The following is a 16,532-nucleotide window of genomic DNA, read 5'->3' as shown; positions in this document are numbered from 1 at the left end:
CTTATCAACTAATTTGTGTGTGTGGTTGTCTCCATATTATAGTTTTGAAAAGAATCTGTAAGCTCAATAACAAAGCCTGTTTTTACTGAGCTTTTCTCAGTAAAGCCTACTTTATTCTTTTGGGATTTTGACTTTGTGCCTCCCAAGAAAACTTTTCTAAATATGTATACAAGCTTTACTTTGAAAGTTGAACAACCTTGTTGCTTTTGAATATGTTTGTCAAACCTCAATGTGCAAGTCAGATGTTCCTTTATAAAAAAAAAAGTCAAAAGATTTTCTATTTATTGCAACGCAGGGTTGATTCATGTTAATTAACCCATGAAGATATGCCACGGCGAATAGAAACCATTCAGAGTAGACCACCATTAAGGCCAGTATACAGTACCATAGACCTCTGCTAACTGTTCAGCTAGTTCCTATCAGGTGTGCTTGCTTATATACTGGAACAAAAAGTATTGTTATTCCCACACTGGTTGTACAGCTTTGTTACCACTGTAAGAATGATATCACATTTAAGTACCCCATGGTGTCTCCGGGACACATCAGCTCTCCTCACAACAGGAAGTCGACAACATACCGTTATAAAACATGGGTAATAAAAAGAATCTGTATGGACCGATTGTTATTCCACCCATATAATTGGGATTTTTAAGGAAGAGTGCATAATTGTTAGCTGACCCACAGTATTCTGTTGCACCTTAAAAGTATATTCTCAGTTTTGACAACAGGTTCACAAATCGGTTATTTTCTTTTCATGTCCGCCTTGGATTTACATCTCTGTAACATTGCTCTCTCTTGAACATCCTGTCCCAAATGCAGTGTAAAGAGGGTAAAAAAAAAAAAAAATGAACTGCTTTTTCTACCCTTAATACACAACTGACTCTTCCTAAAGCAGATTTAATAAAATCAAATTACAGTGAAAAGTGCACAGACTTTTTAATGTAATGTTTGAAATGCTCACATCCAACATATGAAAAGAACATCAACAATCAAACGTGTGCTTGGCTGGCTGTGTGTCTCCTGCCAGATGATTAAAGTCCTTAAAAGCTGCACATGGTGATTGTGGAGAAGACAACACGACGGTGAATACAGTTGGAACAGACGAGGAGGAGTCCACCTGGTAAAACAACAGTGAACAACAATATCGAGCACCACGTTGTTAGTGTAAAGTTAGCAGCTGCCAGTCGCTGTCACCTATCCTGACTGCATCTCTTCATCAGTGGCTCCAGATGTCTCCCTGTGAGTCTGTTGTACTCATTTAGAATGTAGTTTTCCTTCTGGAGCATCTGGAAACAAATTAAAAAAACACATATTACTCCCTATGGCGCTGCTTACTGTCGTGACAAACATTGAGATTGAAATTAGTTAAAAATTCACTTTCAATAGCATGGAAAAAAGCCACTAAATCATACAGATCTGCTGTGTTTACCATTTAAACGTGTTATAATTTATAGGTTTGAGAGATGAAATCTGATTAATCTTTTTGGGATGGATATAGGGGGTGGAAATGGGCTACTTAGCACCCTTTAAACAGTTAAAGGGCCAGTTCCCCCCAATTTCAAAGTAACATCTTTCCTTGTTTTGAGATATTACCCCCGGAGATTTATCCTTCCACCCCCATACAACAACAACAACAACAACAACAACAACAAAAATAGTTTTTGGTTCTCATAGCTTTTAGATTAGTTGGCAATAATATGACCTGCTCAGAACATATTTTCTGGAACAATTTGTATTTGTAGAGAAAGTCCCATAAAAAAGCAAGGAGAGTGTTATGGAAAGTTAAAGTTTCAGTCAAACATTTTAATTTAAAATGTTCAAAGATGAGTGGATAAGCAAATTCCATTCATCTCAACTGTATTGGGGGTGCAGAAATGTCAGCAATACCTTTGCACACATTAAACCCTCACTTTCCACATGACTACAAACCATCCCATGGACATTGTGTGGTTGAATTGTCCCTTTAAATGCGGTTTTCCCCCAAACAAACCTCATTCCACTCTTCATCCGTCTCATGTCTGTAGCCGAGCAGGTGACAGATACCGTGTGCAGTGACGACCTAAAACATGAGGCAAGAGAGGAGCAATTATTGACCGCTAATGTTGCTCACTGCAAACAGGATGCTGGAAGTCATAGTTTCAATGGTTGAATATGATAAACACAGTCAAACATGGCGTATATATCACTACAGGAAGTGCTGCGGCTACTTACAGTGAGGGTTCCATGCAGATCAAGGGATTGTTCCTTGCACTGCTTCATCACAAACTCGACCCCCAAGAAAATGTCCCCAAGGTTCAGCTCGTCCCTATGAAGTGGGCAAGGCAGCTTACCGGGCCTTATGTCCTACAAACAGGTGAGAAGACCATTTCAGTTGGGGTTCTAGATGTCAACAAAATAGCCTAACAGATAATTATTGGTCAACCCTGGTGACATCCTTCCTCTTATTGAAGGGGAAACATGTAGCCCAGTTAATACTTTACAGGAGGGAACACTGTCAAATGTCATATTTACCTCGTAGAATGGAAATGAGAGGACATCAGTGGGCACATTTTTCTTTCTGTACACTTTGTTAATTTGCTGGATCCTGTGGTTATCCACGCAAACTATGCCCAGGTCAAACTTGTGGATGCCGAGAATGTGCCTCAACGTGTCAACGTCCTTGCGTAGCCTGGCGCGGCGGAGAGGCACCACCTTCTGGAGATTGCGCAGTACTACACCCATTTTAAAAATTCAGCGTAAAAAGAGTAAACGGTTATTTAAAACAATCCGAGACATAAGTCGACGTTAAAAAAAATGACTCACCGACGACGACGACGACCGGTGATTGTATTTAACTAACAATCACGTAGCGGTAAATTTACGAGAATGTTTGGTCAGCTTTGCGAGCGATGTTCAGCCATTCCGGGCTGGCAGAATTCACAAGGTGACACCGCAATAGCAGCATTAAAGTCGCCGAACAGCTTATGTAAGCGTTCTCTGGGTTGTGCGGATGTGATGATATAGTTGAGAGACGTTTAACATATCCCGTCGTCAAAGGAAAGTGGTCCGTTCAACGAGCAACGAACCGGTCCGCAACGTTGACAGGAGCGGCGACCGTTGAGTGGGGACTTAAAGAATTGTCGGACCGGAACCGGAAGTGTGAGAATGTGTTTGACTCGAAACAAATAAAGTCAACAGCCAACAGACACTGAAAGGTGAGGTTTTCGTCGTACCATCGTCATTTTTGTAGCGTTTACTATTATTTTATTGTGTATATAACAACTTTAAGGTAAGCTAAACCTAGCTACGCTAACTTAAACAATGTTGTGTTGTTAGCTCATGCTAACGCCCGAGCCATGTAACTTATTTTTTGTTCGTTCCTGTCCTCACAGGGTTCTGTTGACGTTTATCTGATAGTGTGTTACGCTGGAAAAACTTGAGACGGGAGCGGTTTTACAGATGTATGCTTCCTTTATCAAATAACCAAGGATACTAAACGTACTGCTGTTTCATTGCGCCATGAATCCATCCAATCCGTTTGGTAGTCCACAAGGTGGGGCGTTTCAAGCCCCAAGCAACACGATGAAGACTGGTTTGTTCCAGCCATTTGGACAGCAAAGTTCGAACAATCAGCCCCAACCTATGGGCTTTTTTCAGCCGTCAGCGTTTGGACAGCCATCTGCCTTAAATCAGCCTGCACCTACCATCTTTGGGCAGACCCCTGCCTTTGGACAGTCGTCTACACAGCCCCCCTCGCTGCCAACAATCAGTCCGGCTCCAGCATTTGGGCAGCCATCATTAGGAATGGGTAGCTCAGGCTTTAGTAGTAGTGCACCAGCTTTTGGACAGACTAGTGCACCGAATAAGAGTTCAGTCTTTGGCCAGACGCCTTCGTTTGGTCAGCCGTCTGCATTTGGGCAGGCTCCCGGTTTTGGTCAGCAGACATCGGGATTTGTCAAACAGCCACCTGCGTATGGCCAACAACAACAACAACCCTCTGGGTTTGGAACCTCCCAGATGTCATCTGGCTCAACCGCTGCCTTAGGGCAACCTCAGCCACTGGGCTTTGGACAGTCTGTGTTTGGACAGCCATCATCTACTAGTGTCACCACAGGTGTATTTGGCACCGCTCCAAGTGTGACCCAAAGCAGAGGCTTCGGATCATCCAAATACAATTTCAAGCCAGCCAATGAGGCACTGTTCAAACCCATCTTCAGCGACAGCCCTGAGCCTGCCAACCCTCAAACTACTTCAATGTCCAGCTCACCGTTTGGCAGCAGTGGGTCCAAGACGAGCTCCGGCACCATGAGTACCAGCAGCACCACCACCACCACTGGCTTCTCTCTGTCGACTGGGGCAAAGTCTGGGCAGCTGGGCTTCAGCTTCTCACAGCCGGCTGCAGCTCCCTCTATCGCTGCTCAAAGCAATCCACTAACAACTGGCAACAGCAGTGCTCCTTCCAACAATCTACAGTTCACATTTTCCCAGCCAGCTGCCCCCTCCAGCACAACAGTATCTACCAACGAGCCCACCACCCCATCGTCTTTCAACTTCTCAACCCAAGCCCTCCAGCCCCAGGCGACACCCCTATTTGGAGGAACCAATTTTGGTCAGTCCTCAGCTTTTGGTGACAACAAGGCTAAAGCAGAGACTAGTACAGAGGAGAAAGGTAGCAATCCTGAGGGCCTAGGAGAGACGAATATATCTGTACAATTTGGGAAAGGCACCAAACGCAAGGAAGAGTCAGTGGTCCCCAGCTCTGGCCCAAAAGATCCTTCCACAGGAGAAGTGGAGGAGGATGTTTCAGTAGAAGCAGATTCACCAAGACATCCCTCAAAGAGGCCCCTAATGAGGTCCCGCTGCCCACCAGCAGGCTTATTTGGTAGGGCATTAAGTGGTCTTCGTAGAGATGCCACAAAGGAGCCTCCGCAGGCGCAGCAAGCACCAAAGTGGGAGGAGCCAGAGAGGGAAGACGTCCAAGCTGAGGGGGGTGATCTACCTGTTACACCACCCACAGTGCAAGCACTGACCAAGGATGCGCTGGAAGATGTTGAAGAGTCAGGTGAGCTGTACAAATGATTCATACGGTGTACGTTTGGTTTTGATAAAGCACAGAAATCTTCATCCTGCTAAGTTACAAATGCAAATCTTAAATAAATGACACAGTGAATTGCATTATATAATCATCCTGTTGTCTGCCCGTTACCCATCTATCCCCTAGACTCAGCAAAAGCGCCAGTCTCAAGCATCGGCATCACAACCCCTGTGAGAGATGGCAAACGCAGGGAGAGCACGGAAAGCCTGGGTGGCATGTCACCCACTGACTGCACTGCCATCCAGTGCAAGAATGTGCCTCCAGCCATGAACCGGAAGGACGTGATCGAGAAGCACTTCAGTCGTTTCGGCAAAGTCCGTAGGGTCTACTGCAGGCCTACCAAGAACCTGGCCATAGTACACTTTGATGATCATGTGAGTTAACTCTATGCTACTTCACTCCATTAAAGCAAGTTCACTGTATTCTTGATAGTTTGAGTTTTGTGGCTTCACCAAATCGGGCAGTTAATGTTGTTCCCCCGGCCTGGTCCACAACCGGCATTGTTTTTTCAGTACACTTAATTTGCTACAGGAAATGTAATTAATTACTCGGTGTCAGCTACTGCCCTGCTATATCCTGTTCTTATTACTACTAGTCTTTGGCATCACTTAACAGGTTAAACTGTGTTCAGTCTGTTTAACACCAGGGATAACACACAAGTTGGCTAGCTAATCCACTAATCCTTCTTTGTGATGATACGTCATTTTTTTTATTTTCTGAAATCACAATATTATTAAGCTTTGTGTCACTTTTTCAGGCGTCAGCGGCAAAGGCAAAGAAGAAAGGCAAACAACTGCATCGACACGAACTCCTCCTCCTTTGGCAGAGGAAGAAGCAGAGTAAATATGTTACTTCTTAAAGTGACGATAAGTCAGGACTTGGAGATGTAAAGAGTCATAAGCAGCTAATATTGTATCGCCCTTTAGCTCCTTGCCGTAAATCACTACATTGCTTTTTGTACATTAGGTCCAGGGGACAAAGGCAGCAGACCTGCAGCAGGAAAGGAGGACGCTGAGGGAGAAAGTCAAGAGGACAGAGAGTCCAAGGCTGCTTCCCCCCCACTCAGGAAACCTAGACTCAGAAGTTCTGCAGTCAGCAGCATGATGCCCTTCAGCCGCAGGTACACTTCTACAGTTGCACCTGTATGAAAGTGTTTGCCATTATTACGCTGCGTGTAATGCCTTGACTGTCTTCTGATGTGTCAGTTCTCCAGTGAAGAAGCCGCCATTAGTCAAGTCTCTGCAGTTTGACAGTGAACCCCAGAAAGAGAGCAGCACAGAGGCCCAGAGCTCGGAGCGTCCGGTCCCCTCTTCCCTCCTCCACCTCATTGGCCAGTTGGCCGAGACCGCTGAGGACAAGTTCCGCCTCCTGGAGCAGAGAGACAAGATCCTGCGTCAAGGTTAAGCCGACACTCTCACACCATCAGTTGCAGCCATTAAATGGATAATTCACATTTTTTTGTATGAAATGCTTCTCCAGCAAAGCAATGTACTGCTGAAGACGGGGGCAACAGCAACACAAATAAAGGCCCACCTAAAGAAAATCTATTTTGGTTTATATTGGCTTCTCAGAAATCTACAACCTAGATTTCTGAGAAGCCATTTTCTGTGCTCCCTTTGAAGCCACCAGACTGGACAGTTAGTGTTATTTACACAAACAAACTCACCCATTAAGGCAACAATAGACCAGCAAATCTGTGTTCTGCAAGGGAACACTTCTTACTGTAGTTAATACACTTCCTATCTATAAGTACCTCATACAACCCCACTTCAAAAACATCCAAACTATCCCTTTAAAATGCCTAGAAACCTGAAAGACATCCTAACTGTGTGTAATATGTCCACCCAGGTCGGCCCAAGAGGACGGACCTGGTCCTGTCTAAGGTGTTTGTGGGGACGTGTCCTGACATGTGTCCAGAGAAGGAGAGGTACATGAGGGAAACACGGAAACAGCTGAGCGTATTCGAGGTCATCCTGGCTACTGAGATGGTAACGCCCCCTAATAATTATTCCACATTCACAGTACAAGTACAGATGTTACATCATGTCTCTAGTATTCTTAGGTTTCTTTTAGACTGCTTTTTTTTAATCTGTAAGGCCTTTTCAACACAGGTCTCACAGATGGACCAACATAATTAATCTTGTTTGAATGATCTAGTTCCATTTATTGGTTATTTGCATCCAACTGCATGTTAATACATGGGTGGAATAAGATCACAGTGTAGTTGTGCCTGTCTAGGTGCTTTCTACAGTATGTGTACTGAATGTATAAATATCTGTTGTAGCCGAAAGAATAATGACAAATAATGTTTCTGCAAGTGGGAGCTTGCGGGTGCGTTGAAGAGAGGATGAAGGGGAAAAAATGAACCTGTAACCTCCTGTCTCTGACTAGGTGGATCACTCGGCAGCCATCAAGGAATACAGTCGCTCATCTGCTGACCAGGAGGAGCCCCTGCCTCACGAGTTGCGCCCTCTGCCTGTGCTCAGCATGACCATGGACTATCTGGTGACTCAGATCATGGACCAGGGCCATGACAACTACCGGGACTGGTATGACCTGGTCTGGAACAGGACCCGCGCCATCCGCAAGGTAACGTCCCTGCTCCAGATGAGCTGCCCTCTTCAAATGTCAGCTGTAATCACACATATATGTTGTGACTGTCCTCAAGTACTTTGTCAAAAGGTAAAAAAGAAAAGAAAACCCAGTTGAATAAAGCTGGAATTTTCTCAATCAGTTCACAATTTAAAAAAAAACAATATTTTTTTTTTTGCATTTCTTCCCCAAATGCACAATATCATAAAAAACAAAAGAGTGAGCATAATCTGCAGCAGCAATATAACGGAAAAAGCTCTCAAGTTGTCAAGTTCAAATTGTTTGAATGGCTCCAGTCACGCCTCTGTTTTCGGGAACCTTGTCTGAGTGGTGCGGATGTGTCGATGCCAATTTTGCTATCAACTCTGTTATGAGTATGAATACCACCCATCAGTGTCTAACAGCAAACCCATTGTTTCCACCCACTTATCTGCATCCAGTAGTGATTTTGCAGAGACTTATGTTTTCTGTTTTCTGTCTAACCCACAGGACATCATCCAGCAGCACCTGTGCTGCCCTCACACGGTGTCGCTGATCGAGAAGTGCACACGCTTCCATGTGCACTGCGCTCACCACCTCTGTGAGGAGCACATGTCTGCCTTTGACGCCAAGATCAACAACGAGAACATGACAAAGTGCCTCCAGAGTCTCAAAGAGATGTACCAGGACCTGGCGACGCGGCAAATCTACTGCCCCCTGGAGGCAGAGTTTCGCCAGTACAGCGTGCTGGTGAAGCTGGATGACGGGGACATCCTACGGTCAGTCAGTTTAAAAACAAATAAGTCATTAAATTGTGGGTGAAGCACTTTTCAAGATGTTTGCACAAATAATTGTATACATCTTCTGCTGTGACTTCACATGTTACACGATAAAGAAGTAGTTCCTCACACCTGTCCATACAGTGAAGTGCAGCAGTTCCGCGACGAGGTGCGCAATTCCCCCGAGGTGAAGTTTGCCGTGAATGCGTTCGCTGCAGTCAACAGCAACAACTTTGTGCGCTTCTTCAAGCTGGTGAAAGGAGCCTCCTACCTCGCCAGCTGCCTCCTACACAGATACTTCAATCAGGTAGGAAACCGCTCCCTTCATTAACGAACGAGACTGAAAACCCTTGAACTTGTCAAAGTCGTTTTCATTCATTTGGATGTTTTCTTTGACTTTGTGAGCATTACAAGATAAATGAGCACTTGTTCTTTTCATCAAGGTGAGACAGTACATGTGTGACAATAAAGTTTTTTTTTTTTTTTTTTAAGGCCAGGTTTCTGTTGTTCAATATTGATGTTATTTGTGTGCGTACAGGTCCGAGCTAAGGCCTTGAAGATCTTGAACATAGCCAACACCGTGGGTCCAAGATCAACTGCGTATCCAGTTGAGGACATAGTTCGGATGTTAATGTTCCCCAACGCTGAAGAGGCCATTGATTTCATCCAGCAGTACGGCCTCAATGTCAACGACGGGTGAGTTTCAGCAAGTTTTTTTTATTTCTCTGTACTAAATGCTTGGGGGATTTTTATAGTATATGGTGCGTCAATGATAAGCAATAGCATTGATTTGGATGCATTTTAACCAGGAAAATAGCATGCATGCACAGCAAAGATGAGAACATGGCTCTATCTGGTGAAAAATAGTAACAACTACAATTTTGAAGACTGGGCTTCCATGAATACATGATTTTATTCTGTAATGGTTGTGGCATCACAAATATTGTCTCTTTGTCCTTTAGGGTATGAATGTCTGTATTTTTACTACACACTTGATTTTGGAGTTATTATAGGAGGAGCTGTGGGTGACTTCCAAAGTTTGAAAAAATAATGGAGCTCACATCATTTAAAAAAAAAAAAAAAACATAGCCAAAACAATTCAAGATAAAAAGTAAAAAAAAACAAAAGTGCCCTAGCGATCCATAAAGGTTAAGATAACCTGCTAGCAAACAAATAGACAAATAGACATAAAATCATATTATAAACCAGGTCCACTTTATATCAAAGCTTATGTCGAATGTAAATTGATATCAATATATTTAATTTTGTTCCCAGTATCGTAGAGCTGAGTCGGATAGCCCATCAGGAGCCAGAGCTGCCTCTGTCCCAGAAGAAGTCGGAGGTCATCCTGGCAAAGAAACGGGTGTTGATTGGGGAGGTGGTGAACGGAGGCCCCCTCCCCCTCCCTCCCCAGCACACCCCCGTCTGCAGCTTCGACTCCCAGAACAGGTACCGCGGAGAAGGCCCTCTGGTTGAGCCCACTCCGAGCCAATTCAAAGGTATGTGCTCCTTTTCTCTGATCGTAACCCTGTTCTTATTCCTCTCTTTGTAGAACTGAACAGCATTGTTTGTATGCAGGGTTGGTGGGGGAGAAATACAATTTAAAAAATCTATATATTTGATTACAATATATAACTGTTTCTGTAACTGATACATTTATTTTGTAATTAAATTCTGTAACTCTGGTGCATGTAAGTTACTCCACAACACAGGAAATAACTATGTAATCTGATCTTGTAATAGAAACTGAAATGTTTCTTAATTTCCTCAGCCATTGCTGTCAAGGCGGAGGTTGAGGCACCACCCGGCATCGAGTTGCAGACGCAGGTCGTTCCAGACACGACCACTCCGTTTGGGTTGCCTCCCGCTGTTACGGATGAGACCGGGGAGCCCAGTGAAGCGTATCCCAGCTCGGTCCACCCAGCAGACGCCCAGCAGCTGTTCCAGCCGATAGCTCAACCTCAGCCTGTCAAACCGCCATCACCTCCACCCCAACCTCAGCCGGTCTACAGCAATGAGGTGGGCAGAATGTCTTATCTTAGACCACAGTAGATGTTCCCCTTGGAGGACTAACTAATCCTCACTGAATGGCCTGTACTGTAGTTGTGATTCATTCCCCTCCATGTGTACACAGTTACACTACCCATAGAACTTTTTTTTTTCATATTTTCTTGCAAAAATGCCAACCATTCTGTGGTTTCAGTTTTTCACATTTGAGTATTTGCTGCTCTCCTTTTGTTTTTTTATTCGTAAAATTAGTGTTTTGGTGTCAAAATAGACCAAACAAATAATCAGAAGATGGCACCCTGGATTCAAGAAGAAGTTGGGATGGGCATTTTTAATTGCTAATTAAAATAAACTTTAGTTGTAATTAGTTTCAGCCTTTTATATTATCCAAAAATAAACCAAAACAGGTAAAGGTGCTAAGTCTGTATTAAAGCAACACTGAACTGGCCTTCCTTTTTTGTTTTTAGTTGTGCATGACGGTAACTTTACTGCTTTTGTTCCCTCCTGCAGGACATTCTGGCTGAAGTAGACTGTGTGATTGAGGAGGTGGTTGGATCAGAAGTGAAGGAGGTAGCAGATGCTGGTGCCAGATATGCCACAACAGCTCTTGCGTAAGTTCAAGTTATTTCTCCATCCAGTCTTTCTGTACCAGCTTTTTTTAACCATGTGTTGCCTTTACTTCACTTCTTTACCGTTATCCTTCATTATTTGACTACGTTGTGCAGATGCACTGGAGATCTGACCCCTCCCTAGATGTTTTTGTTCCTCATTAAGATGACTAACTTGCTGTCCTGTTGCCTTTTGGTCCTGCAGGGAGAGCGTTGTGCAGGTGGAGTCACTGGTGAGTGAGGTGATGGGACAGATGCTGCAGGAGATGTCGTCCACGGAGATCAGTCTGGAACTGGAGCGTGTTGCCGACGAGAAACGCAAGCTTGAAGAAGCCAGGTTGTTCTACTGTTCGACCCGTGGATTTATAGCACATTGAATATTTAGTACACTTTTTGCAATTTCATCAGACAATTCCCAGCCAGTAGCAAAGCAGCATAGCTAACCCCCATGTTTTCCATGTCTGTCGGGTCCAGGAGGAGGCAGGAGCATGAGGCCTTCCTGGTCCACTTCGGCTTCTCTCTCTGCAAAGAACTCGTCTATGAAGTTTTAGATGAGACCATCAAGGAGACGGCTACCTCTGAGATCCAGTAAGGCTTTAAAACTCAACCAAATCCTCATGCAAAGTTACATCATTAACCAGAATTAAAGAGGACTATCATGAAGTTTAATGACCACCCCTCCCCTCCCTCTTTCCAGACTGGCAGTAAATGAGAAAGCCAACCGTGTAGCCAAATGCACAGAACAGGTCTGCACGGATCTAGTTGACGAGACTTTGAATGCAGACATTGCTCTGTTGGTTGAAGACCTCCTTGAAGTTGAGCTGCAACGCATCCACAAGTACATCAAAAGGTAAGACACTGAGAAAGTTTCAGTCCATTATGCAAAACACTGGAATGAAACCCAAGAATTGATTTGCCCAGCCGATATCAGGCCAACCCATTCTAATGCTCACTGAATGAAGTGTAAAAGGGTCTATTAAAGGATACTTCAAATAATCGGAACTACCTCTTTAAATGCCGTTCACGATTGACTGTGTCTTCTTTTCATCACCCATCCGTACCATCAGGTGGCGTGATGTGGTGGCAGTACGTGGGCAGCTGAAGAGACAGATGAGAGGTTTCCCTGCCGCTCCTTGCTGTGTGGACCCTCGATTCAAACTCAAAGCTCTGGCTCCCAGTGCCCCCGCACAGCCCTCCATGGCCGATCTGGCCCGTGGTCTGGTGAACCTGGGAAACGCCGGCACCCTGGCCATCTCCAGCACCAGGTATGTTCACCTCTGTTGTTTATTTGTTTTTAATGAGGATTGATTTGAATGAAAAACTGACGAATAAGACATTTGTCACTGTATTATTATATAATTGTCCATGATGTATGGTGGTTTGGATGGATTTTTGCAGCGTGGCTGAATCACTTGTTCTCAGTCTCCCATCTTTATTGTTTAAGTACGTAAGAAACATGTTTTGTGTTTTGTTAAGGTTGTTGAAAATGAGACAAGAAGCAATCCACCAGATGAGGGTCCATTACTACTATCAGCAGCTGCTCGAGTAAGTCATGCGTATTTTTACTCAATGGTTCACGTCACAAAACAGCATTTGACCTCTATGTGGTGTTCCTCTCAGTGAGAGAGTGTGGGAGCCACTCGACCTGTCGGCACTGGTGACAGAAAACATCCCCAACCCAGCTGACCGAATATTCTGGAAGGCTGTTCTCCTCCTACCGAGTGACCACGAGAGTGTAGCCAGCCTGGCAGACAGGTAAGCAGCAGCACTTCGGTATGACTAGTCGGCGGATGTTTTACCGTTTTTAGGTACCTTTCATCGTTTCCTCTCCCGTCTGTCGTATTCAGGATCCTGTCCGATTGGCTGGAGGTGAAGCTTGGTGGTGGCACGGGGTCGGAGGTGACAGAGGAGCAGCCAGTTGGCACCATGCAGACCCTCTGTGTCACCAACGCACTCCAGGATATTGGACAACGCACTCATAAAGTCCACATCACCATCAAGGTAGACTGCAGCGGGGTTAAGAGGCCCACACTTCATCCTGCTATGGCCTGCCTGTTCTCTCTGTACCTGCTAGAAATGGGTGATTCGACTCTTTTTACTGACTCAAGTTCGCACACTTCTGTTTCCCAGGCATCCCGAGGCCCTCTGACCGAAGAAGGCATGGTCAAAACGGAGGAGTGCTGTGAGCTCCAGGGGACAGGCGGTCTGATGGTGTTGCTCCCCGCCATGCCCATCATGGAGTCCGGGAACGAGGAGCAGGATGTCCCTCTGCTGTCGGCCCTGCTTCAGCTCAAACAGCTCCAACAAGCCAGCACCTGGCACTGCCCGCTGCCTCTGGCCATTCTGGTGCCAGGGTCTGAGTGCAGCACTGGTGACGCACAAAACATTGAAGAAGGTAATTAAATATGACAAATAAATGCATTTTGTATATATTGGACATTCAGTAATGTACTGATTAATGGTTTTTATTGCAATAAAAGTATATAAAAGTGAGTCACGAGCATGAACACAACCTGGGAATAGTCATTGATGAAATACAGGTGATTGCATTTGATGCAATAATTTAGGAAGTTGCATTGGATGTCAGGCAGTAGCTGAATTAATGATTAAAATGTGTAAATGCTGAATTATTCCTCTCATGTCCCTCAGCTCTGAACCTGCAGACACTGGTCCAGGAAGGCCTGATATCGGAGTACACGTTCTTCTTCATACCAGAGACCACAAGTGACTTACAGGGATCCAAACAGGTAATACACAAAACAGAAAAACACCTTTTCCTGCAGTAGACCCCACTGCATGAGCTCAAACGTTTGTTTGATAGTTGTGAAGCATTTCTTCTAAGTATCTCCCATTCCTCTCCACCTGTGTGTTCCTAGCTGAGCCAGGCTACACGTTGGCTGCTGGCCCGTGCTCCACCACCCTTCCCACTCTCCTGTCAGACCCTGGTGCAGTTTGTGGAGGCCAGTTTGAGTCGTGAGTTCAGTCCCAGAGTTTATGCACATCGCCAGGAGAGGGCGAGTGCGTGTCTTCCTTCCCAGGACCCTCTGCCTGTCATCCAGCTGTACAACGCCGTCCTGGCTCACGCCGCCGACAAAGTGGCGTCCCAGGATCTCGGCAGTCTTTCGTGGCCGCCGGGCGAGTTCTGCACGCCTGATAGCCGAGACTTTGTGCCTCACCTGGGCTGGAACTCTGCCCAGCACCTGGCCTGGTTACGCAAAGCCATCCTCAGCCTGCAGCTTCCACAGTGGGAGCAGCTACCTGCTACAGGTCAGTGACTGAGAGGTCAAGTTCATGTGCAGGAAGGTATATGACTTCTGTCACTGTGCAAGAGACCAATAATACATGTATTATACTTTCTTCTCCCTCCCTCCCTCTCTCTAGACTCGTGGTCGGCACTCTGCTCCTCCGTTTTTCACTACGTTGCTCAGATCCCAGTCTCGCATCGCAGTCAGCCTCTCCTAATGTCACGGCTGGAAAACCTTCTGGAAAGGGTCAGGCCCAGGGGTCACCGCACGCCAACCCCCGGATCCAGGGTATCCATGAGCCACTGGGCTGATGAGACTGCATGTCCAGCCTTCAGTCAGATTCCCTGGGACGACATCCTGGTGATTTGCATAGACCACAAGCTGAAAGACTGGCAGATCCCTGGGCCGCCTGTCTGTGAAGGTGAGGGCATTTTGCGGGGAAATTTATTTTACTGTGATTTAGAACAAAAAACACGTGTAACTGAAGATGTATGACTGTTTGTTGTTTAAGATGCTGTGACAGATGATGGGGAGATCCTGGTTTACCTCCCCATGGAGTCATTGAATGGTTTCCAGCCACCTCAGGAATGGACCCAGGCCGTCAGACAAACCCACAGAGAGAAGCAGCAAGAGAGAGAAGGGTAAGAAAGTCCAAAAAAGCTGAACGAAAAAGACATTAATCTTCAATTTGTCACTTCAATGCAGTTTAGTGTATTAAAATCCTCTTAATTACTTAGTTGTCAAGTAAATCCACCATATGAGCAAACAAATCATACACCCCGTTTGCAGTTAAAATAAAATACTTCTGTGAGAACGTTCATTAACGATGTCACATTTTTTCTGCTACACAATCACAGTAAACCTCCTTTGCTCGCTCCTTTTTTCCCTCGCCGACTCTCTTCTCCGTCCTCAGGGCGGTTGGAGCCGCCTGTGCCACGCCCAGCAGTCAGTCGCTCAGACAGAGATTGTTCGACAGTCTGGTGGAGCCCCTCGAGGCCCCGACAGCCCCGATGGACATCACACGCACTCCCACAGCACAAGAGCTGCTGGCCCACAGAGTCCTCCGGAGCTTAGAGGAGGAGAAGGCTGAAAGCAAAAGGTACAGCTGCTAAACGTTTTCATTGCATCACGTAGAGCGTTCTTGAGTCTCTATTAAAGTTATTATTACTTGCCAGAATTAATCTAGAGTATATGTATGTTTACAGGAGCATGGAGCAGCTTCAGCGCTGGATGGATGGGGATCCCTTGGAACACTTGTCCACACCGCTCTTCATTCCATCCTCCACTCTGTTGGCCACGCCCACAACCATAATCCACGCACCCACAGCCACTCACACACAGGTACGACATGTCCTCTCACCTCACTCTGTCATCCAGGGGCAATTTATGTCAAACGGACATTTTTGCTGATACAAATATTGTGTGTCTTAGATAATGGTGGCAGCAAATGATAAGAGATGCATCATGTTTTCTATCACAGATTTTGATAATCATGCGTTTTCATTGTTTTGGCTTTCCAGGAGCCAGAGCCTGATGATCTGATGGACAGAGCAGACCGGCCTAAAACTACGCCTGTATCCATGGCATGGCGACTGAAGGAACTCGAGCAGCAGATTTTGGCGAGCCGCGAGGAAGAAATGGCCTGCCGACTTAAGCTTAGTGGTCTGCTTAGCATCGTGGATGATTGATGAACTGTTGAAGCAAAATCAAAACAAATGACTCTGCCACTTTGCAATGCAAACATGAAAAGGAGAGTACCAAGAGAACATCTACATGGCAGTCTATGACCAACTGAGTTCAATATGCTGCATATACAGTGTCATTCAGCTGGTTTTTGCACAAACCTGATGATGATGATGATGATGCTTTTTTTCTGAAAAGTGTTAAAAATCTATGTAAAGGCTTCACTTCTTGTCTGTCTTTAACACACCTTTATGTACTCGGAGTGTATTTGTAAAACTTCTGTGTTGTTTGAACCCGTTTTTTTATTGTTGAGTTAATAAAAGTATAGTTTTTTCAAGTAAAATTCCCATTTTGACCAGTTGTTTGCCATGCATTGGCTTATCTTCCTCGAATTGTGAGCACATGTGTAGCGTTTTATCGTAGGAACGCTCTGATTGGAGGAGCTCGCTGGGGGCCCGCCCATTTCTCCGCCCAGCCGCTGTGTGATTGGCCAGCCGAGTCTCTGCTCATGTCTTTCCATGTAGAGAACTCCTCGGACGGCACCGCAAGGTCCCTCTGGGAAATG

At 45.4% G+C, this 16,532-nt stretch overlaps 2 protein-coding genes across 2 annotated transcripts; one reads left to right on the top strand and one right to left on the bottom strand.

The window, feature by feature from the left end:
• ybey (ybeY metalloendoribonuclease) lies at window positions 1–3,102 on the bottom strand. The gene is made up of 4 exons (XM_084023409.1): window positions 2,512–3,102; window positions 2,212–2,343; window positions 1,991–2,059; window positions 1–1,286 (listed from the first exon to the last, which is right to left on the bottom strand). Exons 1-4 carry the CDS (start codon window positions 2,719–2,721, stop codon window positions 1,191–1,193), a joined length of 507 nt encoding a protein of 168 aa, XP_083879535.1. The 5' UTR covers window positions 2,722–3,102; the 3' UTR covers window positions 1–1,190.
• Window positions 3,095–16,310, top strand: mcm3ap (minichromosome maintenance complex component 3 associated protein). Its single transcript, XM_084023384.1, has 29 exons — window positions 3,095–3,194; window positions 3,372–5,041; window positions 5,201–5,448; window positions 5,832–5,913; window positions 6,041–6,194; window positions 6,280–6,473; window positions 6,923–7,062; window positions 7,466–7,663; window positions 8,156–8,424; window positions 8,569–8,731; window positions 8,963–9,120; window positions 9,700–9,923; window positions 10,196–10,443; window positions 10,942–11,042; window positions 11,245–11,376; window positions 11,514–11,627; window positions 11,737–11,889; window positions 12,107–12,304; window positions 12,516–12,584; window positions 12,660–12,794; window positions 12,887–13,040; window positions 13,170–13,434; window positions 13,689–13,786; window positions 13,916–14,306; window positions 14,421–14,705; window positions 14,796–14,925; window positions 15,198–15,383; window positions 15,490–15,625; window positions 15,805–16,310. The coding sequence occupies exons 2-29, from the start codon at window positions 3,499–3,501 to the stop codon at window positions 15,970–15,972; spliced, it is 6,336 nt and encodes a 2,111-aa protein (XP_083879510.1). The 5' UTR covers window positions 3,095–3,194; window positions 3,372–3,498; the 3' UTR covers window positions 15,973–16,310.
• The last annotated feature ends 222 nt before the right edge of the window (window positions 16,311–16,532 follow it).

Source organism: Eutrigla gurnardus (assembly GCF_963514095.1).
Source record: "Eutrigla gurnardus genome assembly, chromosome: 12".
NCBI lineage: Eukaryota > Metazoa > Chordata > Actinopteri > Perciformes > Triglidae > Eutrigla > Eutrigla gurnardus.
This window is presented reverse-complemented; position numbering and strand designations above follow the sequence as displayed.